This window comes from Talpa occidentalis, unplaced genomic scaffold (assembly GCF_014898055.3).
Source record: "Talpa occidentalis isolate TD23 unplaced genomic scaffold, MPIMG_talOcc4v2.1 talOcc4.6, whole genome shotgun sequence".
NCBI classification, from domain to species: domain Eukaryota; kingdom Metazoa; phylum Chordata; class Mammalia; order Eulipotyphla; family Talpidae; genus Talpa; species Talpa occidentalis.
In genome coordinates, this window is record NW_023604972.1 from 44,290,770 (window position 1) to 44,314,350 (window position 23,581).

The following is a 23,581-nucleotide window of genomic DNA, read 5'->3' on the forward strand; positions in this document are numbered from 1 at the left end:
AGTCTGCTCATTTGCAAAGTGTGAGTAACAGCAGTTCCAGGCTTAGGACAATGAAAGTCACCAAGGGAGCAAACAAATTAGCTAAGTTCAAAGAGGTCTACAGCTCAGGGATACCAACTGTGTACATTCTTTACAGCTGGCATCTCATTTTGTTCCCTTTAAAGGCAGTGTAGTGGTTTTCAATGCAATCCCTGCAATATTCCCCCTTCCAAGGGTGGAGGCTAATTCCCCTGACCGTGGGCTGTTCTTAGTGAATGTAGTTGAAGTCAGTGTCTGATTTCCAAGAGCAGGTCTAAATACAGTGTGGCCTCCTCCTTGCAATCTCTCTGGCATTGCTTACCAGAGTCAGTTGTCATGTTTTAAGAACATGAAGAAGTCCTATGAAAAGGTTCCTAAATAGAGGAACTGATCCTCTGGTCCATCTTCCTTCTGATTTTAAAAAAAACTTCACAAGTCTTTTTTTTTTTTTTTTTTTAACAAAGGTTTATTATTTATGTATATAGGCCAGAGGTGTGGGGGTGAGAGGATTCACCAGAGACAGAGACAGAGTGGGGAACAGAATAGGCAGACTGACTGAAATACACCGCTGAGGGGAGCAGTGGGTGTGACAGGAGAGGTCTGCTGCGACATGTGGGCAGATCCCTGGCCGGGGATTGAACTTGTGCTGCAGTGGCTGCGGAGAGCCTCATAGGTCAGGGAGGCCCTTCACAAGAGTTAAGTCTTAAGGTAACTTTATTCCCCTGGCCTCAAAGTTATTCTTTGACATAAGTAAAAACATGTATACTATAAAAGATTCAGAAAGTAAAGTAGAAAGAAAATATCATCTATGATTCCAACACCAAAGAAAAACCCATTTAATATTTGGCCTATTTCCTCTTGAGCCTTTATCATTTCCCATTTTCTTATAAGCGTAAGTGGAATCCATTTCACTTTTGAATTTTGATCTTTTCATTTATATTAAGCATTTCCTACTGCAAACATTTTAATGGCTATTTAATATTTCATCAAGTGGGCAAATCAATTTATTTAACCATTTCTCTACTGAGATCAGATTGACAAAACAATGAAAGAAGAATTTGCAAAAAAAAAAAGTAAAACCACATAACAAGTACTCTATACAAATATATACACTAAGATAGCACAGAATTTGCCATATTCTATTCTTGCTTACATTTTAAAATAAGTGCAGGCCAAGGACTCTGAAGTAGGAAAGGTTAGTCCCTTATAAAAAAGACCAAGGGTTGTTTCTTTATAAAAGAGACAAAGCCTTACCTTACTATTTATGTTTCAAATCTTTTTAAAACCTTACAAAATACATTCTAAAATATGTAAGCAATAGTTTTTAATTGCTTTTATACAAAGTATGTCACTTGGTAGAACTGTGTTATCATTTGGTAAAACATCTGAAAAATGTGTTTATTCAAACCCTAGAAATCTGATGATAGAATTGAGATGAGCAGAAAGGAAGAGTGGAGTGTAAAGGGGGCAGGGACCAATGGACAGTAAGGAGAACGGTGCCCTGGTGCTGGGTGTGGTGTGGCAACACACATCTGAAGAAGTGTCATCCTATACCTCTGTATCATATACACTGTTGTAAACCAATTTTATCTCATTAAAAAAAAGTTTATTGGGGCCTCCCCGGTGGCGCAGCGGTTGAGCGCTGGGTTGCGAAGCTGCCCGCGGCCTCTGCAGAGCCGGTTCGATCCCCGGCTGCTCCCCGGCCACCGGAGGAGGGTTCCACATGGCGCGACAGACCTCTCCTGCCGCCCGCTGCTCCCCTCAGCAGTGTACTTCGGTCCTTCTGCCTGCTCTGCTCCCGGCTCTGGCTCTGGTGAATTCTCTCACCCTCCCGTGCTTCTGACTGTACCCAGTGCATGTATAAACAAAACAAACAAACAAATAAATAAATAAAAGCATGCCTCTATTAAAAAAAAAAAAAGTTTATTGAAAATACTTTGAAGAACAGAATATTTCAACTGATCAAAAATTCTGGTTAATACAGAGTTACCACGCAACACTACAGATAGATTATAAATTTCTAGAGTCAGACTATGAATAAAACTAAAATTTATAATAAGCAATATCTTTTGAAAAATTATGCATACTTGTGTAAGCCACAATCTTTTCCTTCATAAAATCAAGAAGATATTTCCTATCGCTGTGTTCATAATAAGCATCAGTTTGTTGGCAAACAGCTATTTCACCCTACTGCACTGAACTGTCCCTTCTTTTAGATGCCCCCAGCCCTAAGCCATGGCTTTTTTGTAGCTCTGTTAATAAACAGTCTTACACTATAGTCATTTTGTAAGTCTGTTTCCTTCGGTGGCTTGAAACTTTCTATGGCATGAACATCATGTTTGCAACCTACACAGCACCTAGCAGAGTGCTTTGCGCACAGTAAGTATTCAATATACACTGAATTTACATTTATATTTCAAAATACATATTTCAAACTAGTTCACTCCAAAATGGACGCGGTGTAAACCAAATATTTCTAATGACCGTAACTATAGTTCCACTTCAAGTAAATTAAGCAAAAAATAAAATAGAACCCTGATTTTCTATGAGAAACTACTGAATGTTTACTTTGTTGCAAATACCACGCTAAGAGCTTATAGATATCAGTTCTCAAAAATCTGAAAACAATCAATGAGGTAGGTGGTATATAGAGAAACTGACTTGACAATTAAATCATGCATTAAAATATTTGCTGAGCACCTACATGCTAGGCCCTGAAGTGGCACTGGGGATACAGCAGAGAACAGACTCTGTTCTTTGTGGAGCTTTTTTTCTAGTGGAACTTGCCAAGATCGCATGCATAATATATCGGTATTCTAAATTTATACATCACTTTGTGTATATTATGAGCTTGGACAATTTGAGCTCATTCTTGAAATGGATTGGTTTTCAGTTTTAACAAAAGTTTGAAACTGAAAATCCAGAGTTTGGAACCTGGTGACTTTTTCAGGGTAAAAGTCACCCTAAAAAGTCACTCTGCCTCTACTGGTAGCATCCCACCTTGTGGGTATCAGATCTTCAAATTTATAGCAAACAGGAAATATTCTCAAGAGAAGACTTATAAAATAATAAAGGAATACAAATGATTCTATGGGTTTAAAGAAATGAGTTAAGACTACATTTTTAAGGCAGGTAACCTTCTATCTTGCACATAAGCCCCAGTTAAGAGGAAGCTGAAACCACAGTATAGAAGTAGAAGTCAGAACACAGAATGAACTCTTGGCAACTAAGTAGAATAGGAGTCTAAGGGAAGAATGAAAGTTCTGGCAGCATCACAATTTATACATCAAATCCCTCAATCCTAGCTGTTTTGGCATTTCAAATTTAATTTACCTCTTTCTGGGTTTAGACACATGAGGAGACCCGTAGATGAAAAATGCAAAAAGAGCAGTTTAGGTCTGAAACATACACAATTGTACCAGATTCTTCCTGAGAAACATTGAAGTTGCCAGGGGTGCCCCTCACAGTTTCCTCTCATCAGGCCAGTGTAACGTAATTGTTAAATCTCAAGGTCTTCACAATGAATTCCCAGCAACCCGGGATATTTTGAAGAAAGTCACAAAGTCTCATTAAAATAAAACTAGAGTTGAACTCAGACAGTAAAGAGAAGATCATAGAAAGAAGACAGGAAAATATCTTTAGAAGCTGCTTTCTAATTCTGAATGGGCAGAAAATTGCCTTTTACTCTAATTTGAAGTAACAGAGCTATTTTCTCATTTCACAATATTATGTAAGAGATCAGGTAAAAGGAATCAAACTATTTCCAAGTACAACCACTTATTAACAGAGACTGACGATGGCTCTTGTATCCCCTGAAATTGCATGTGCCTTGAGAAAGAAGACCAACTCAACACACACAAAAATACTTATTTGACATTAGAAACCTTTTACCGAGACAAGGCAAACAGCGGGTTAAAAATATTACAGGGTGAAGGAAAGCTGTTTTCTTTTCCTCTATGACAAAATGGGTAAACCAAATGATGAATCAAAGACACTTCAAAATTACTGTCTATACTTAAGGCAATTTAAAAAGCGAGGTCTTAACTTAAAAGCCTACACTTGGCATTCAAAATAATGTTTAAATCTTTTGGATAGACTAAAAGAGCTAAATTGTCTACCCAAAATCTGTACAGCAAGGACCTGTTTTCAGCAGGTAAGCCTATTTACAAGTAAGAACCTCTTACTCTTGTAACATTGTCCTGTTTTGTTTTAGGAGAATATACAACTCCCATACCCTGCAGAGTTAGTCTGTAAGGTCTTCACAACCCCACAGAAGTACGGCCCTATCTCTATTAGAGAACTATGTATACTGCACTATAAACACGTATATACACATCTGCCCCCGCCTCCCCCAAAAGGCTGTGAATGCCTTGAGTAAAGGGTTATGGCTCATTCATTTTTATATCTTTAGTGACAATTAATAGGCACTCAATAATATCTTTTACATGCTAAATGAAAGTGATTTTACAATACTTCCACTTTTCACATTTCACACAATTCAACCATTACACATCTCCAAAATAAAAATACCAAAATGCTGCAAGTTCACTGTGGTTTTCACAATATAGTGCTTCTGGACTTCTTAATGTAAACAAATATTCTTGATTTACTAATTTTCAGAGCAGTGGCTCAAAGTCAGCACTCTCCTTGGAATGGTAAACTTGCTTGGAAGTTACTTCATTCTTTTTCTCTTTTTCAAAAGTGCATCTCGTAGTGCCAACTGGAAGAGAAGAAGGAAATATCTAAACAGACTCTTAGGTACCCCATTATACTAATTTGGTTATGTAAAAGTATAACAAAATGGAATCACCAAGTCAATAAATCCTCCCAAATAACAATCCTAGCACCAAGTTTTATAAAGAAGAGATCTTGAAGAATATAGGGCTAGGAATATACACAGAAATTCTGATTGATTTCAGGTTCTAAATGGCAAGAAAACTGGACAGTAAGGCAAAAGCATTCTTGAGCCCCATAGAACACTTAATTTACTCTAAAATTAAAAATTCTTTAATTTTGAGAGCAATGTTTTATGACCCAAAAGGTTTACTTCAAAAAGCAAGTCTTCTCTATCATACCCAAAAAAGGCATGCTAAAAAGAGAAAGCATGGAGTGGAGGAACATCCTTAGCTAAATGGAGCACGGCCACAAACCTCAACAATGAAGCAAGGTCTACCACTGGAGTGGTTACTAATTCTTCAACTCTAAAATATTATGACTGGTGATTTGATAAACTAAATAGATTTAATCAACTGAACTAATTTAAATTGGCAAAAATAAATGGCATCTTTATTTTCAATTCAACTATGCTGTCACTTCATTCTCTGTATAATGTTGTTGGACACAGGTTAGAACTAGACAGATTTAATAAACAGGTTGCTTTAAATGGTACCTTAATGCAGTTAATTCCTGACTTGGTTCCCACACAGATGGAACACTGCCGTGGAGAGCAGGCCGTTACATTTAGGACTAGCAGGCTCATCCTTGGATAGCAAGTTAGGAACACTGGTTCCAATGTGGGGCTTCACCCCTACCTGATTTCCTGGAGATTCTTCAGATTGCATTTAGATACGCTCTAGTATACTCCCAGTAGAGGAAGATATAAAAATATTCGTTTTGTTTTACTACAATGAATTATAGAAGGAAACAAGCCAGCAGAGTATCAGCAAAGATCAGAAATGGATAAAATGATACCCAAATGCCTAAACCCAAAGACTTTGCAAGACTGCACATAAAGGAAGGTTTGTGCCAACAACCGAAGTGATGTTTGCACAGCTTCCCTGAAACAGAGATATTACCACATGGCTATTGCTTATTCAACTAATCTCGATATTACATTTGACAGATGCAGTGTCAGCATAGCAATGGACCTCAGAGATCATCGTGCTTGCACTCCTTTTTATTTATTATTTTTTTTTAATCTTTTTTATTTTTTTTTTTATAGAGACATGTTTTTTTTATTTATTTTGTTTGTTTGTTTGTTTTGTTTATACATGCACTGGGTACAGTCAGAAGCGCGGGAGGGTGAGAGAATTCACCAGAGCCAGAGCGGGGAGCAGAGCAGGCAGAAGGACCGAAGTACACTGCTGAGGGGAGCAGCGGGCGGCAGGAGAGGTCTGCGCGCCATGTGGGACCCTCCGCAGGTGGCCGGGAAGCAGCCGGGGATCGAACCGGCGCTGCAGAGGCCGCGGGCAGCTTCGCAACCCAGCGCTCAACCGCTGCGCCACCGGGGAGGCCCGCTTGCACTCCTTTTTAGAGGAGAATAAGGACTGAGTGAAACTCAGCCAAATCTGGCAGAGAATTTCTATACCCTGACCAATTTCCACCTTTCTATGCTCTCCAGTAACACTCCCTATTAATCCTAAATACACATAATACAAGGTGTTTAGAAGGTGCAATTCCATCTCAAATATAAAGAACTGTTAGAATGACAACACTATTCTAGTCAACCAAACTTTAAGTTGAACTCACCTGCTTTTCTCGGAAGGAACGTTTATTTTTTGACCGGATGTTATGGCTGTACCTCATCATCATAAAGTTTTTCTGTTTTTTCTTCTCTTTATTTGTGGAACTGGCATATGGATTCATTTTGGTTTTCTTCCTCACAAATTCTTTTCGATCTGTCTTTCCAGCCTATCAGCACAAAAAGATTAAAATTCTTCATACATAACACACCTAGTTACCTAAGCAACATGCATTTCTCCTCCGTGCCAGATGCACTACTGGGCTGAAAGGCCACAAGACAAACGGAACAGTCCTTGCTCCCACAACTCAGTCTAAAGGAGAGCTAGCCATGGTGAATTGCCAATGGGGCAAAGGGAACTCACAGAAGAAAAGGACTATAATTTATAATTTAGTCTGGTGAAGTCAGAGGAACTAAAGAAGGGACCCATGCACAACCTATTTTTTTAATAGAATGCTGACATCATGGGTGAAAGGAAGAGGAGAAATATGGCATTTCAGAAAGTAGGGATATATGCAAAGATGTGGAGGAGAAAGAACATTTTTTTATTTAATTTAATTTTTTTTAAAGATTTATTTATTTATACAAGCACTGGGGTACAGGCCAGAGGCGTGGGAGGGTGAGAGGATTCACCAGAGACAGAGCAGGGAACAGAACAGGCAGATTGACAGAAATACACTGCTGAGGGGAGCAGCAGGCAAGACAGGAGAGGTCTGCTGCGCCATGTGGGAATCTCCCTGTCTGGCCGACAGCTTCACAGCACTGCACTCAACCCACTGCGCCACGGGGTCAACCCTAGAAAGAACATTTTTTAATTGCTCTGAACAGGTTTCAGTATAAATGGAATGCAGATATGGAGCCGTTATGGGATGGTGCCTACAATTAAAGGCACAGAAAATGAAGCTGGAAATCACAAATAGCCACAGCACTTACTAGAGGCAGACTCCAACTGTCTCTGGCTTTTCATTAATGATTTTGAACATTCCCCTGCTTTTCTAGTAGCTTTGATACATGTCATTGAAATGGATGTTAAATTGCTATCTGGCTGGAAAAACTGATCTGAGCATTTCCTATCTGTGCATTTTATTCCATGTTAATTTTAACTTTACTTAAAAAAGCTAAAATATTACATTGCTATAAATAATAGCAGTGTATAAACTTGTGTATAAATAATACACACAAGTTCTAGGTCTTGTTTATTTTATTTGCTTTCTATTTAAAAGAACCAGAGAACAATTAAGCCTCACTCACCATTGCCGTTGCTAGTCTTGTCTCCTTGTCAGACTTTGGCTTTTTATGAAGGCGTTCAATGTCCCGAAGAGAAAGTAACTCGCCCCTGGGGTGGAGGAAAAAATACAACATGGAACAGGATAGAATTCCTTTCCCTAATACTTTCATTACCACGTGAGCTGCAAGAGCTGAAAGACCTGGTGCAGGTGCCACTTTACCTGCGCTCCTCATCACTGTCAATTTCAATATATTTCCTCTTTTGGGCTTTCCCAGGGGCAGCATCAAGTTCTTTCCTCATTTGGGCCATGCGGATTTTCTGAAAGTCTTCCTGAGTTAAAACTCGGCTAGTGCTGACAACTGCAGCTTTGGCTTTCCGCTCCTCCATGGGCATGCTGTTCAGCTTCTCAGACTTGAAGGCACACATACAACAGAGGCTTACATGGTTAGTAGTTCAAGTAAAAGCTTAGTCCCCCAACAAGGCCCAGCATAAATTAAGATTAATAAACATCAGAATGATGTACTTCAAAGGGGAAAGTTTTAGGACTTACGATTTCTTGCTGTTCTTCGTCAGAAGAGTGGTTCACATCAACCCACTCACCATCACTATCTCCCTCCTCGCTGAGACTGGTGCTTTCCCACCCATCTGTGAAAAAAGAGCACACTGTTGGTTCTATCACTTTACATTGGTAGTCACAGAAATGTTGAGATAAGTCAAGTAAGAGGAAAGCAATGAAACTCAAAACAGAGACACCACTGACGAAGCATTGGTCAATATTTACTGTTAAATAAGCCATCCTTTCAAATTAAGGAGTGGGGATAATAAAATAAGCACTGACGAGCATCCACCCTGAGCCAAGACCTTACAATCACCTTCTCTAACCCTCACAACTCAACAGAAGAGGAACAGGCTCTAAGAGTTTGGTTCTGCCCATCGCACTGAAAAGCAGCTTACAATGAAATCATGAAAATTATGTCTGACTGCAGAGTTCATGTTCTTTCTACCAAAGCAATTGTGTCCATCAAAACTGCACCTGTATATTCACCTAGACTGCACAGCAAGTATCTAACTTGTCCAAGATTACTTATTATAGATATTTTTAGAAACTGGTTAAAAATAATCATTCAGGGAAGTGAGGCAAAAGATTTTGTCTGAAAGAAATTTCACATACCTTAATAAAGAGGCACTGGAGTCTTTAATGGAGCCATTACACTAAGTTTTCAAAACCACAAATACTTGTACCTTTAGCGGTGCCACGTTCTATTACACCATGTCCCAGGTCTTGAGTATGGAAGATGCACAACCACTTATGATAACCAACTCTACCCCTAGTCTGATATTTTGCTATGTTCTACCTAGTGCCTTATACTATAATCAATTCCTGCATCCCTTAGGACCTCACTTAGTTTGCCTGGAAAGTCTACACTATTCTACTATTTCTTGTTTATCGTTCAAGATATAGCTCTGGCGTCTCCCTGAGGCTTTTTCAGGTCTTTGAAGTGGAAGTGAACTTTTTTATGCCCCGCTCTAGTAATAAAACAGCTGTTTACTGCTCAACTGTTAATGAAAAGTCCCCAGGAGCAGAAACTCTATCATTCATGTTTGTGTTGACAGTAACTGGCTCATAGCTGATGCTTAGGAAACCTTTGCTGAAACAATGAATAAAGGAACAGCAGGAAGAAGACAGGACTCTAGCAACAAATGTAACAAAGGTGAAACCTGCATATCAGGATGGAGTTCCTCAAGCAGCCTTCAACAAGTTTATCAAAGGATTTTCCTACAACAAAGAGAGTTTTGGACAATGCTAAGGACTAATCCTCATCATTATTCCTAGACAACAAACAAAGTCACTATCTTTCTTAAGTGCCTAGTGTGTACTTGATTAAGGGGCAGTCACCCTCAAGGACATGAAAAGACATCTCCTACACTAGGATGGAAGTTCTTTAAAAATAGGAACTAGTACATTTGAATCCGATACCTATTACAATGCTTGCCATGTAGTCAGTGCTCAATAAATACCTGCTGAATGAATGTTCAAATAGCATAAAAACTTCAAGGTCAATACAGATAGAGGAGTGATTCTTCCTAAATAATGGTGAAATAAAATGAACCTTCATCATTTTCAGCATTCTTTTCTTCTTTTTCAACTTCCAAAATTTCTGCTCCCGGAATATAATCTTTTGCATCTAATTCCCCATATTCTTGCACTCTTGCTTCTATGGAGGCCTCTGTAGGTTTACCCTAAAGGAAAGAAAATTGTTTTTAATAAGGTGCTTAGATTTTAAAACATCATACACATAAAGAATTCTCTAGGATTATGAATTCAGAAGGAAGAACTACAGGGGCTCCCTGGTGGCCAAGGGGTTAAGTCTCAGTGCTGTTACCACTATAGCCTGAGTTGGATACCTGGCCAGGGAGCTAACTCACATGGCACAGCAGACCTCTCCTGTATCATCTGCTTAGCAGTGTATTTCAGTAATCTGCCTGTTCTGCTCTTCACTCTGTCTCCAGTGAATCCTCTCAACTCACCCCCTCCCCCACCCCCAAAACCTCTGGCCTACACCCCAGTTCTACGCAAAAATAAAAATAAAGAAAGAACTACAAAAATGGAATTAAATGATGAAAATGTATTCCTTGGGTCAGCCAGCCCTCTGTCCACTGTCTTTTCTGCTCCAGATCAGGAAAAACACAGTTATTAGGATGAACTGCTCCAATTCTTTAAATCTCAAGATCACCATCTCTTTCTATTACATACAGGCACACTTTGGAGATATTGCACGTTTAGTTCCAGACCACCAAAATGAAGCAAATACTCTAACAAAGTCAGTCACAATTTTTTTTTGCTTTCCCAAGGTACATAAATGTTTATACCATATTATAGTTTATTAAAGTGCGCAACAGCCTTGTCTTAAAAAAGGTACATAACTTAATTAAAAAATAATTTATTGCTAAAAAATGTTATGTTAGCCTTCAGTGAGTCATAATCCTCTTGCTGGTGTGGGGATAGGGAATCTTGTAAAAACTTCATTATCTGTGAATTAAGTGAATTAAGCAAAATTAAGTGATAGGACCTAATCTTGTACACACACTTCTCTTCCTTCATAAAACCAGAGTGATACCTGGCTGGGAAATAGCCTGTTCAATATTGGCATGAGCTACTGAATGATCTCTGAGGTTCCAATTTGTTAATAATGCCAAAAACTTTTAAGAGCAAACAGCCTGATAGATTTATAAGACTCAGTCATCACCAAAGAGTATATGCTAACTATAAAATATTTAAAGCAATGGTATTCAATCAACATATTTTGAGTTTAAAGAATAAAACTATGCTTATCAACAATACTTGTCATGGAAGCAGTACTAATACTAAAACTCAAACTGTAGGAATTACCCTCACTTTCAGAGACTTTTAGATCAACATCTGCATGCTTCACCTACCCGGAACTTCTTTTGTAGCATCTGAGGATTCAGTGTTCGGAAGAGCTGAATCAAAGTTCTAGCAGACATCATCACATCTGTAAGATAATACCTTTAAAAAGCAGCTCTGGAGCAATGAGTCTACTGAAATAAAAGATGGGCGACTTCACATTCTTTGGTCTACAGTAAATAACACATAACTTACTCTTATCTTTGTGTGTTTTATACTGAACCAGGTCTTGGAGAAGTTCTTCAGTCATGGCTAAAGGACATCTAGCTGTTATCTCTTTTATAGCATTGATTCTAGAAAAGGAAAAATGAGTTTAAAAAAAACCCAAACAGTTCACCCTAACACAGTTTCCTAAAAAGACTAAATCAAAGGGAATATAAATTGGGTTTTCTAAAGCTTGGGTTTCAAAAACTGCAGTATGGCAGAAAATGTGAGGCTAGGTAGTCATAGAGGGCTTTTATCCCAGTCTACGCCATTACCTCTACTGGTAGAATAAGGAAGTGTCCTCTCTGTGAACTAACTCTCAAGGGAGAAGGGACTAGGGTGAAAAAGTAAAGCTGAAGGCTGCTAGGGCTGTTATGCCAGCAATATTCTCCAAGGGAGAAAAGTAGCTGCTCAGCACATCCCTCAGTTGTCTGTACATTAGAAAATCCTTAAACCACTGTTCACAGTCATTAAGTGGTTTTGAATTACTCAATAGGGCTACCAAACTGTCTTGGGATTCAAGAATGTTCAATAACAAATCACTATTCCACAGGAAGGTATGAATTCAGTGTATGAGATAAGAGGAAAAAAAATAGATTGTCACATAATCATTCCTTTGAAAAATAAAATGTTGACTAGAAGGACAATTCTGGCCTATAAAATAAAAAAACAACCCTCTTGAGAAGACAAGTATATTTTAAACTGCTTTTTTAGAGGCCACATTGCCAGCTGAAACCTTCCATCTTGGAATGTACAGCAAACCCAGTACATTAACAGCATTGCCACCTCCTACATACCCAACTGTCATGACTTCTCCAGAGTTCTTGTCCGTAACAAAATTGTTGGCCACTGTCATAAGCAATGACTGAATGATCTAAATGGGGAATAAAAGAAATGAGTGCTAGTAAAATGAACCTATTCACAATCTTGAGGATGAAGAGACAATAGTTATTCACAATGGGGAAACAGCCCCCTTCATCTTGGGTTTGGGAGTTAGAAGTGATTAAGACTAAGCAATCAAGACAGAGATAAAACTACTACTTTGAGGTTCAATCTTCCTGGCTAAACCCACATAAAATTTTGCTCTCAATGTTATTTTTTCATGTGGACTTAAAAAATTGCTTTGACCCAGATAATACAATACTGTTTTTATCAGAGAAAGGAATTATCAACTTTAAATTTACTGATGCTTTTTCTTTTTTATTAAAAAGATTTGTATTTATTTATACAAGAACCAGGGCATAGGCCAGATGTGCAGGTGGGTGAGAGGATCACCAGAGACAAAGCGGGGAACAGAACAGGCAGACTGATGAAATACACTGCTGAGGGGAGCAGCAGGAGCGGCAGGAGAGGTCTGCGTGCCATGTGGGACCCTCGCCAGCTGGCCAGGGATTGAACCAGCAGTGCAGAGGTTTCAGATAGCCTCACAGTGCTGCGCTCAACCGCCTGCACCACCAGGGGAGGCCCTACTGATGCTTTTTTAAAAATTACCTGGTATTCTTGACCTCTCCTCATAAAATGTGGCAATTAAACAAAATTAAAAACCTACAACTGAACTGTGTAACTTCTGGTTTTCTGTGTAAGTTCTTTAGAATTAGTGTCTTTACTACTCACTTAAGTAAGGGGGAGACAGTAATTCCTCTGGGAAAAACCACCATGATATACCTAATAGTGGCCCTGCAATGCACAGACTAGATTCAGACACAAGTTTTAAGAGTTCTTACCTCTGGAGGCACTAAGTGATGAGACGCTTGTGCAGCAAACAGAAGGATCTTTGTTACTTCTAAAGACAGAAAAGATCAGAAAGGTCAGGTTATTGCTCTACTTCTCAGAACTATGACAAATATGGTAAACACATTCCGGCTTTAATCCCAATGCTGCTTACTCCCCCTGGAATAAGGATCTTCTGGAGTGAAGGGAGAGAAGATACACCTCAGGTCCCTGCTCAATTGCTACATTATCAAAATGCCTTTCCTGACCACCCAATATAAAATAGAATCCAGCATTCCTTATTACCTTTAATCTGTTTCCTTTTTTATCAAAACACTTACTTCTATCTGAACAAATTGTATGTATACAACCCTGTCTAGCTCCCTCAAGAATATAAGTTCTATGATGGCAAGGATTTAACTGTGGAATTTTTATGTCTAACAGTGTCCAGCATAGAAATCATGAAGTAAATTGACAAATACAAGCATCACACTCTCCCTTTGAAGGGGCAGGATGTATAAAAGGCAAAAGTGAAGTGAATTCTAATTTGTTATTGATTGCTGAGTGAGCTCAGTCCTTTTTCTTTTTCTACACCTTACAAGATTAAAGTGAGGATTAGATGAGATAATAAATGTACGTACCGCACTTATTAATTAGCACAGTGCTTGGTTTACGTAAGATAGTCACTAAATGTTCACACCTTTTCCATCTTGGTTCAAGTTCAAAGGGAGATATAATCACTTCTTTACAGCTTTTATGTTGTTTTTAATTGAAAATACACCAAGGCAAAAGAACAGAAAAATAAAATCCTGATTCTATTACAAAATGTTCTCATAAATTTCTACAAGTATTTATGGTATTACAAAATGACTTGCATTGAGAAACTAATATTTTGGTCCTCCCCACCTCCCTCCAAATAAATGTTTCTTAAATTTGATGAGCAGAAAAATTTACCCAAGATAAATTTCAAGACGAGAACAAAAGGGCTTTTTTCCCTTTCTCATATATACAACACACTTAACTCCTAACTGTCTTTAGTAATTTCAGAACAAAACACTATGAGACACAGCATGGGGGGGCTTACCTCTTTGGTGGGGCTGCAGAAACCTTTGTACAAAGGGATAGAAGTTGAAGAGAAAAAGCTGTGGACAGAATGCACTGGCTTTAATATTAATATAACTGAAAGAGTAGAGCTTTATTTTTTTCATAATGCAATCATAGCACCAAATTCAACTATCTGGGAATCATTTTGTACTTTTGCCTTTTTCTAGGAAGTATTTATACCTCAGCATGATTCCATGTGCTGTATGAAGCCAGGAAAGGAGGGCTATGCTGCTTCCTCATGTCAAAGAGGGAGAAAATGTATGCAGAATAAACCAAGGGTTAAAAAGGCAATCCAAATGTCACATTCTCCCTCTTTAAAAGTTGGTATGGCCACAGAACTCATTTTTTTAGCCAGAGAGAAAGAGGTTTACAGGAAGACATAGCATTGATACTAAGATTCCAAAATAAGGAACAAAATAGCAATTCAATTAGATAGCCCCTCATATAATCTAATCACCAAAGACACTTTTGGTTTTATTATAGGACACATCACTCCAAACACAGTGGAGAAAGTACTGAGCTCCATGTTTGAGAGAGAACACACTAACACTCTGGCATCTACCTCGAGAATGGCAATATTACTGATTATTAAAGCAATAGTAATCTTTAACTTCAAGAAGAGAAACTTTGGAGATGGACTGGTTTTTCCATAGTTTATCAGTAACAATGAATTTTTTTCTATTTTAGCCACAAAGTAAAACAAGGACCAGAGAAGACTGTTCAGTAAAGATGGACCTAGTCCATCTTCTGTAGTCAAAACTGTGTTACCAGTTGCGACAAGTTGTGAACTCCAGTACATTTTCATCAAAGCATGCTTAATTAAATCACAAATCACTTTTACTTTCCTTTCAGTTCAAATCCAGCCTGACAATTACTGCTCAAATGTAACAAGAACTTATCTATCTAATAACTGCAGTCCATGGAAAAAATACAAAATATTCATTAGAATGTTAAGTTTTTCTAAAAAAAGAAACTTTCATTTTTGACTTGATATTTGATTTTCAGTAAAAAAAAGTCTGTTTTACTGTTTTGTTTTGTTTCCCCCCAATTTGAAAGTCATTTTATTTTTTTTTCAGCAACTATTTTATTTTATTTTTTAAAAAATATTGTATTTTAGGTCGGCGCCCCGGCGCCAGCTCCTGTTTGTGTCGGCAGCTCAGCTGGCGCAGCGGCCCGAGCGGACGCGAAGAGGAGAGTCGCCGCCGCAGCCCGCATCCTGTAATGCCAGAAGTCTTTGTGGGAAGCAGAGAAGCAAGCAACTGCATTTCTTTTGCTCACCTAAACATTACTGGAGGATAAGCCACATCAGTCTTCAAAGAGGTTTTTATTCAAGCAAAATAAGATGTAAATGGACAAAAAGTGAAGCACATTCTTGCAGTAAACACTGTTACTCTCTCAGCAACCATGCTTTACATATTGGAATTTTGAAACTTAGTACTTCTGCTCCCAAGGGACTTACAAAAGTGAGCCTTCGTATGTCCCGTATTAAAAGTACTTTGAACTCTGTTTCAAAGGCTGTTTTTGGTAATGAGAATGAAATGATCTCACGTTTAGCTCAATTTAAGCCAAATTCTCGAATACTAAGAAAAGTATCAGATAGTGGCTGGTTAAAACAGAAAAGCATTAAGCAAGCTGCCGAAACGCTTAAAAAATACAGTGACAAATCAGCAGAGAAGAATTCTTTTCCAGAAAAGAAAAGTAGCATAGATAAAGACAAAAGTAAAAAAAGCCTTTATCATTATACAAGTAGTATAACCACAAAATTTGAAGAATCATTCTATTTTTTATCAAATCATATTAATTCATACTTCAAACGTAAACAGAAGATGTCTGAGAAGAAAGAAGATAAACCTTTTCAGGACAAATTAGAAGTTGAAGATAAAAGCATTGAAGTGAAATCCAGTTCTCCAGATCCTGGTGTCCAGATTGATAAGAAGCTAGACTCAGAATCTTCTTTACCTACTGAGGACAAACCTGCAAGTCCTAGCAAGGCACCTGAGGTTCTTCCAGTTTCTACTAAACAAAGTATTGCAAATTTTCTTTCTTACCCCACTGAGGGTGTACAAGCTTTAGTAGGTGGTTATATTGGTGGACTGGTACCCAAATTAAAGTCTGATTCAAAGAGTCAGCCAGAAGAACCGGTAGAGGCTGCTAAAGCTGAGCAGCCTGTCAGCAAAGACAAAAATGCAGAGGAGAGAAACCGTTTATCTCTTCAGCGAGAAAAGATTATTGCAAGAGTGAGTATTGATAACAGAACTCGGGCATTAGTCCAGGCATTAAGAAGAACAACTGACCCAAAGCTCTGCATTAACAGGGTTGAAGAACTTACTTTGCATCTTTTAGAATTTCCTGAGGGAAAAGGAGTGGCAGTCAAGGAAAAAATTATTCCGTATTTATTACGATTGAGACAAGTTAGGGATGACACGCTTCAGGCTTCGGTTAGAGAAATTTTGGCCTTAATTGGCTATGTGGATCCAGTGAAAGGAAGAGGAATACGAATTCTTTCAATTGATGGTGGAGGAACAAGGGGTGTGGTTGCTCTCCAGACGCTACGAAAATTAGTTGAACTTACTCACAAGCCAGTGCATCAGCTCTTTGATTACATTTGTGGTGTAAGCTCAGGTGCCATATTAGCATTCATGTTGGGATTGTTTCATATGTCCTTGGATCAGTGTGAGGAACTTTATCGAAAAATAGGATCAGATGTCTTTACACAAAATATCATTGTTGGAACAGTCAAAATGAGTTGGAGCCATGCATTTTATGATAGTCACACATGGGAGAATATTCTAAAGGATAGAATGGGATCCTCACTAATGATTGAAACAGCACGAAATCCCACATGCCCTAAGGTAGCTGCTGTAAGTACTGTAGTAAACAGAGGGATAACACCTAAAGCTTTTGTGTTCAGAAACTATGGTCATTTTCCTGGAATCAGTTCTCACTATTCGGGAAGCTGTCAGTATAAAATGTGGCAGGCCATTCGAGCTTCATCTGCTGCTCCAGGCTATTTTGCAGAGTATGCATTGGGAAATGATCTTCATCAAGATGGAGGTCTGCTTCTGAATAACCCCTCAGCGTTAGCAATGCATGAATGTAAATGTCTCTGGCCAGAGGTCCCATTATAGTGCATCGTGTCCCTGGGTACTGGGCGCTATGAGAGTGATGTGAGGAACAACGTGACCTACACCAGCTTGAAAACGAAGCTTTCGAATGTCATCAACAGTGCTACAGACACAGAAGAAGTCCATGTAATGCTTGATAGCCTGTTACCGCCTGACACCTATTTTAGATTCAATCCTGTAATGTGTGAAAACATACCTCTCGATGAAAATCGAAACGAAAAGTTGGATCAGCTGCAGGTGGAAGGTATGAAGTACATAGAAAGAAATGAAGAAAAAATGGCAAAGCTTGCAAAAATCCTAAGTCAAGAAAAAACAACTCTGCAAAAATTTAATGATTGGATAAAACTGAAAACAGACATGTATGAAGGTCTTCCATTCTTTTCAAAATTGTGATGAGTGCATATAATATTGTCATAAATGAAGTACTGTTTATAAAAACCACCAAATTAAATAACGAATTGTGGGGTTCCGCATGATTAATTGTGAAATACTTGGGAATTCTGGAAAAGACAGTGCTTGGATCAGCTTGCACATCACAAAAAAAGGTATCCTGGATTATAAAATTCTTACAGGAATTGGATTTTTATGACTAGGCTTTAGGAATTTTATTGTGCTAGTTGTTTTTAGTAGATATTGGTGTTATATTGTTTGATGTTTGAAAATTTGCTAATATATGTGCCAAACAAGACCTGAAAACTATCATATTATGCTTTGTATTTTTGCTTTATTCGCCATAATCATGTTGAAATTATTTGCTCATTGATTATCTTATGAAAATCCACCAGTGGAAAAGCTAATTTATTTTCAAATTTACATTGTTTATTTTTTTCACTAACTACACACAAATGTTACCTTTTACTGCAATATCTAAACGTATACAGAAAAGTGGAATTTTCTCTATCAGAGAACTTTTACATTTAAAATATGAAAGAACCAGATACAGTTTTCTATTCAAAATTTGCTTATTTCAGCATTGTTTGATTGAAAAGACTAGGTGAATTACCAACCACATTTTCCTCCTGAAATTTCAAAATAATGTTGTATGTTAACTTTTCTAGCTCTAGCTTATCATTCACTGTTATAAAATTATTTGAATTTACTGTGAAAATACCCTATCATTAACAAAAATAAACTATTGAAATAATAATAAAAAAAAATATTGTATTTTATATAATTCTTACATCATTTTTCATCTTTGCACAATGTATGCATTTTCATTATGGTTATATTCCCCATACAATTGTACCCCACCCCCCCTTATTTTGACTCTAGTCCTTCCTCTCCCTACCAGTGTGTCTCTGGTTTACAGTTGCTTGTTGATTTTGATTTTTACTTTGTATTGATTAGCCTTTGAAAGACATTTTAAAGGAAGCAACACAGCCAATGCTGTTCAGAGCAGTACCAGTCACAAGAGTAAATAACAGGGAACAACCTTAATGATCATTTCTTTATGGCTAAAATATTTGGGAATCTCTCCTTTTCTGCAATGGCAATTAGTCTAAGTATGTGTGTTTCCATATTTATAGCAATACATATGCACTGAGGAGCTCTTGAAATCTAATTTAACATAAACAAATGAATAGAAAATTCAGACAATTTCCTAGTAGAGTGGTGTGAAAGTCAGGAAGGCAATGAAAGGTTAAGTAAACAGCAAAATGTACTAACAATTGATATATTATAGGGGTTCTACTGGCTCAAAAAGATATATATGTGAAACATAGTTGAATAAAAAGAAAAAGGAGGTAAACAGAACACAAGTCTTTCCATAAACTGAGTATGTGTCTAATTTAACATACTATTAGGAAAACAAAGTAATAAAAACAGCTATGTTCAGAAATTATATGGGTTTAAATGTTATGGAGGCATAAAACTAAGCCATAGTCTACCTTAGAGACTTTCCTTTTATACAGAATAATTCTACTTCTAAGGAAAACATAATGTATCTCATACCTCATGAATTCCCACCAATCTTGAGATGAGGTTCATGAGCATCATCTTCACTTCAAACCTCTCCTTAGAGCTCTCTAGCTGCTTTAGTAGTTTTTCTGCAAAATCTGGAAGGGAGATTATCAGAGTGTGTCTGCACACCACTGGCTAACAGGTACAGGAAAAGACAGTTGTTAGATCCTTGACTCTGGGAGAGCTGTGCCTAACGTCTGTCTGCAGAACTGGGCTGGTAAAACAGGAGATAGAAGACACACAGGAGAATACATCTTCCATGGTGCCCAGAGTTAAGTCTCAAGGAGCCCCATGATTTTTAGCATCAACCTCTAGAGTCACTGATAGTAGTATTTAATAGTTTCTAGAGCCATGCTTCTCAGGCATGCTCCATAGATAGTCAACAGCTGGTCCACCTGGAAGCTTGTTAGAAATGCAGAATTTGAGTCCCCCTCGCACCCCACATCAACTAGATCTGAGTCTCTGAGGTCAGTTTCAGGATACCCTAGGTGATTCAAATGTGTGGTCTAGATTGAAATCTTACGATCCAAAATATGGTTTCCCAAACTTCTCGACAATTTAATTAATAGTGGGGAAAGGGGCCAAACAAAAGACTATCACTTTTTTCATTTGGTCAGGTGCTGTGCTGTTAAAGACATAAATTGCAGAGAAAGCTGTATTTGCACATTTTTCTTATTTTACATGGACTGGGCACAAGTGCTTTAGAACCTAATTCCCCAGACCAAAACCAATTAGTAACAACTAAGCATTTACTGATTATCTGTTAAATGGCTGGGATCTTGTATTTCTTGGTAACCCTTAAGTTAGCAAGCCAAATAGACGAACAAGGAAACTTGGCAAGTCATAATTATAGTACCTTGAGGATCATGAATCAAGTGGATAGCTGAAAAGTTAAACACCTCCGGTTTTTTCTTCTTCTTTTGTTTCTGAAGAAAGGAAAAACACATTTCCATTTTGAGTACCAGTGACGAGGTCCTTGGGATTAAATGCACTAATGCGCTAAAGTCCACCCCACTCTGTTTAATAAAGGAAAAAAATCTTTCTTTAAAAAACCTATAAGAAGTAAATATAAGGTTATCTTTTTTTTTTTAAGATTTATTTATTTATGCATACAAGAGTTGGGTTTATCTTTTAACATTAAACCTTGAGACTGTTTCAGCTGTCAGCACCTGTGAGACTTAAAGGAACCTGGAAATATAAACATTAAAAAAGATGTAAAGGTCAAATTAGTGATCTATAGCAAAGTCATTAGAAAATATAAAATGTATTTCACTTATGTATTGTTTTGAGAAGACATATCTAGCAAAGAAAGATACTCTAATATAGCTAGCCATCTTGATCAGAACAAATGGAGTGAATTTAATCAAATTATGTCAGATTTTGCTAAATCCAAAAAAGATACTTATTTAAAAAACAAGTACTTCAGCAGAAATAATTCTTAAGACTCTGTAAAAGGAGATATTGGGTATGAGATGGGATGGAGGAAAAGGGAGGGAGAGAAGATGATAGGGCACTGGCACTGCAGCTTTGGTATAAGGTGAGTAAAGTATGTGCCCATATGGAGGTGTGAAGATGTACTTCCAAAATCACAGTTATTAAATGACTGGCAAATCAATGAAATTTGAGGGGAAAAAATATTGCTTAAAAATCTACCACATATTTCTAAGACTTTCAAAAATACTATTTCTTTATTATTTCAAAATTCTTAAAAACTTTTGCAAAAATAACATATTTTATATCAAATGATTCCATCTCATTTTCCAGATACAAGTCTCACCTTGAGGACTTTCATAGCCTTTTCCATCTTTTTCTTGTTTTTGGAGCTTTTTTTCCCTGTGGCATACTGAACTAGCAGGTCTCTTGCTGTTGGTCCTTCATCCTAAAGAAGAAACTACATTGTAAAACTGTAAACAAGAATAATCTGCATAGAAGCCAAGAGCAATCCTTTCAACCACTTCTCTGTATTTATACTCCTGGCATATAGCTATTAAAGATGAGTGGGATTTTAAGCAGATCTTTTACAATTCAACAAAAAGTATTTGCCCACATGCAAAACAGGCACATACACAGATTCTCATTTCTGGATTTTGTTCCCTTTTAATTGGATTATAATATGCAAACAGCATATAATTGTTTTTATTTTAAAAAATAAGGAAACATTTATCAGTGGGATAATGCTTAAACTATAATATAGTCACATTCTTAAATACTATATAAAGGTTAAAAGGATGAGGTAGATATATATGCATTAATAAGATCTAAATACATTGCTACAACTACATTTAACAGAAAGAAAGCAGGATGCATATATTATCTGTATAGTTTCTAAAAACCGACTACATATGTAAGACAATATGTACACATTCACATATAAACGCATAGGGAACAAAATGTTTAAATCTGAAGAAGTGGGAAGTAGGAATCACTCAGGGAGAATAATGAAAACTCATCTTATTTTTATTGTATCTGAAATTTCTTATACAAGAATATTTTGTTCATATATTATTTACTAAAATAATGACAAAACAAATTAAAAGATATTATTATATATTCCACTATTATTGTCACCAAAATGATAAAGGGAATTAAAAAAAAGTCCCCTTTTTGATAATACAAAATATTTTTATAATTATATGACATCATAAATGCCATATGACTCATCTCTGTCCCCAGTCTAAGCTTCTATGATGCTGACATGCTACCTCAAAAAGAGAGTGGCAACAATTCTCATTCTAAGTTTAAATAGTGACATATAGGTATAATAATAGCTTTAAAACCAAAATGAAGGCAGAATGAATCTAAGTTTTATTAGTTATCTGTCCAATCACACTGGATAGGTGACAAATTCTAAATAAAGTTCCAGTATGGCAAACTCACTACAGGATAAAGGTGACATACAGTTTCTTTCTAAGTTGAGCATTGATGGATTTTGCAGTTGTACAGAGAGCAATAAAGAAATCTGATAAACTGAAAAATTCAGAAGCGATTAATGTTAAAGTAACCTCAGATTCTGAGTCACTGTCCTGTTTCTCCTCTTCATCTCGACCAAGGAAGAATGTCAAAGCAGCAACTAATATCTAAAAACCAATTAGAACAAAATCAGTTAAAATTAAACCCAATTTACAATGGAGAATAAAAACTTTTGTCTATACATACAAACTAAGATCTGAAGAAAAAATGAGAGGTGGGACCTGGACTAATTTTTCTTAATTAGAGTATAATATTTTGTGTTATTTATAAGTACATATCTTTAACTAGATAAAAACAGCCAGGCTCTACATAGATGTTATCCGTAAGAAAACTGTCAAGAATTTCCACACCTCTCACAAGGAAAGTGACATTACAACCCTTCTCACTGGAAGTCAAATATAGTCCTGAAATTTCTTTCAGTTGTGCCAGAGTCCAAGAAAAGAATAAGAATTACAGGGGAAAACAAAATAAGGGTGAAAGTTACTGTTTAAAGCTCAGCATTTTAAAAAGTCAAGAGAAACTATAAGAATGGAAACTAGAATTCTGGGTATACAGACACTGAATTCTAATGTATCTAAAACTGGTATTACACTATAAACCAATGTTGTATCAATAAAATATTAAAATCTATCAATCATAAGACTTTCTTCATTTTCAGTTTTGAAAAAAGAAATCATGGTAATTTTGACTCCTCTAAAGCAGAAATGAACCAGGGAAGCACCTAAGCACAAAGAAACCATTACTAAACATTAACTGCAAATACACACATTACTTTTTCCTCACTTATCATCGCCTTCACCTTCTACCCAGTGAACGAATAATGCCTTCACACAGCCTTACAGATACTCACCTTGGTGATCTTAGAGAAACATGCAGTTGTGATCACATTGACAGTTTTGGCATCATTCCTGGGGAGAGACAATGAGTATTTTATTTATTTATTTATTTTTTATAGAGGTATGTTTTATTTATTTGTTTGTTTGTTTGTTTGTTTTTTGTTTATACATGCACTGCATACAGTCAGAAGCACGGGAGGGTGAGAGAATTCACCAGAGCCAGAGCTGGGAGCAGAGCAGGCAGAAGGACCGAAGTACACTGCTGAGGGGAGCAGCGGGCGGCAGGAAAGGTCTGCGCGCCATGTGGGACCCTCCTCTGGTGGCTGGGGAGCAACCAGGGATCAAACCAGCGCGCAGACGCCGCAGGCAGCTTCGCAACCCAGCGCTCAACCGCTGCGCCACCGGGGAGGTCCAAGACAATGAGTATTTTAAAGTAATTTTTTTTCTAGTATATTTCATAGCATAGATAATGGCCAAAATAATATTTGACAAGTTAAAGTTCACAGTTGTAATATTTTTAAGTCATGGGTTCCTACATAG

General features: G+C 37.3%; 2 protein-coding genes across 2 annotated transcripts in view; one reads left to right on the forward strand and one right to left on the reverse strand.

The window, feature by feature from the left end:
• Nucleotides 1-4,566: 4,566 nt before the first annotated feature.
• The window catches only part of SDAD1 (SDA1 domain containing 1), a 31,730-nt gene continuing 12,715 nt past the window's right edge, over nt 4,567-23,581 (reverse strand). The window contains exons 7-22 of the mRNA XM_037529094.2: nt 23,056-23,113; nt 22,238-22,312; nt 21,013-21,114; nt 20,092-20,161; nt 19,227-19,330; nt 14,132-14,189; nt 13,062-13,120; nt 12,135-12,211; nt 11,329-11,426; nt 11,145-11,221; nt 9,818-9,947; nt 8,257-8,351; nt 7,927-8,117; nt 7,730-7,814; nt 6,487-6,648; nt 4,567-4,738 (exon numbers count right to left, since the gene is read on the reverse strand). Of these exons, the coding sequence (XP_037384991.1) occupies nt 4,691-4,738; nt 6,487-6,648; nt 7,730-7,814; nt 7,927-8,117; nt 8,257-8,351; nt 9,818-9,947; nt 11,145-11,221; nt 11,329-11,426; nt 12,135-12,211; nt 13,062-13,120; nt 14,132-14,189; nt 19,227-19,330; nt 20,092-20,161; nt 21,013-21,114; nt 22,238-22,312; nt 23,056-23,113 (1,489 nt within the window). The 3' untranslated portion in view covers nt 4,567-4,690. The remainder of the gene's footprint in view (nt 4,739-6,486; nt 6,649-7,729; nt 7,815-7,926; nt 8,118-8,256; nt 8,352-9,817; nt 9,948-11,144; nt 11,222-11,328; nt 11,427-12,134; nt 12,212-13,061; nt 13,121-14,131; nt 14,190-19,226; nt 19,331-20,091; nt 20,162-21,012; nt 21,115-22,237; nt 22,313-23,055; nt 23,114-23,581) is intronic.
• On the forward strand, nt 14,785-18,277 carry LOC119260197 (calcium-independent phospholipase A2-gamma-like). Its single transcript, XM_037529093.2, has 2 exons — nt 14,785-14,792; nt 15,269-18,277. Exons 1-2 carry the CDS (start codon nt 14,785-14,787, stop codon nt 17,277-17,279), a joined length of 2,019 nt encoding a protein of 672 aa, XP_037384990.2. The 3' UTR covers nt 17,280-18,277.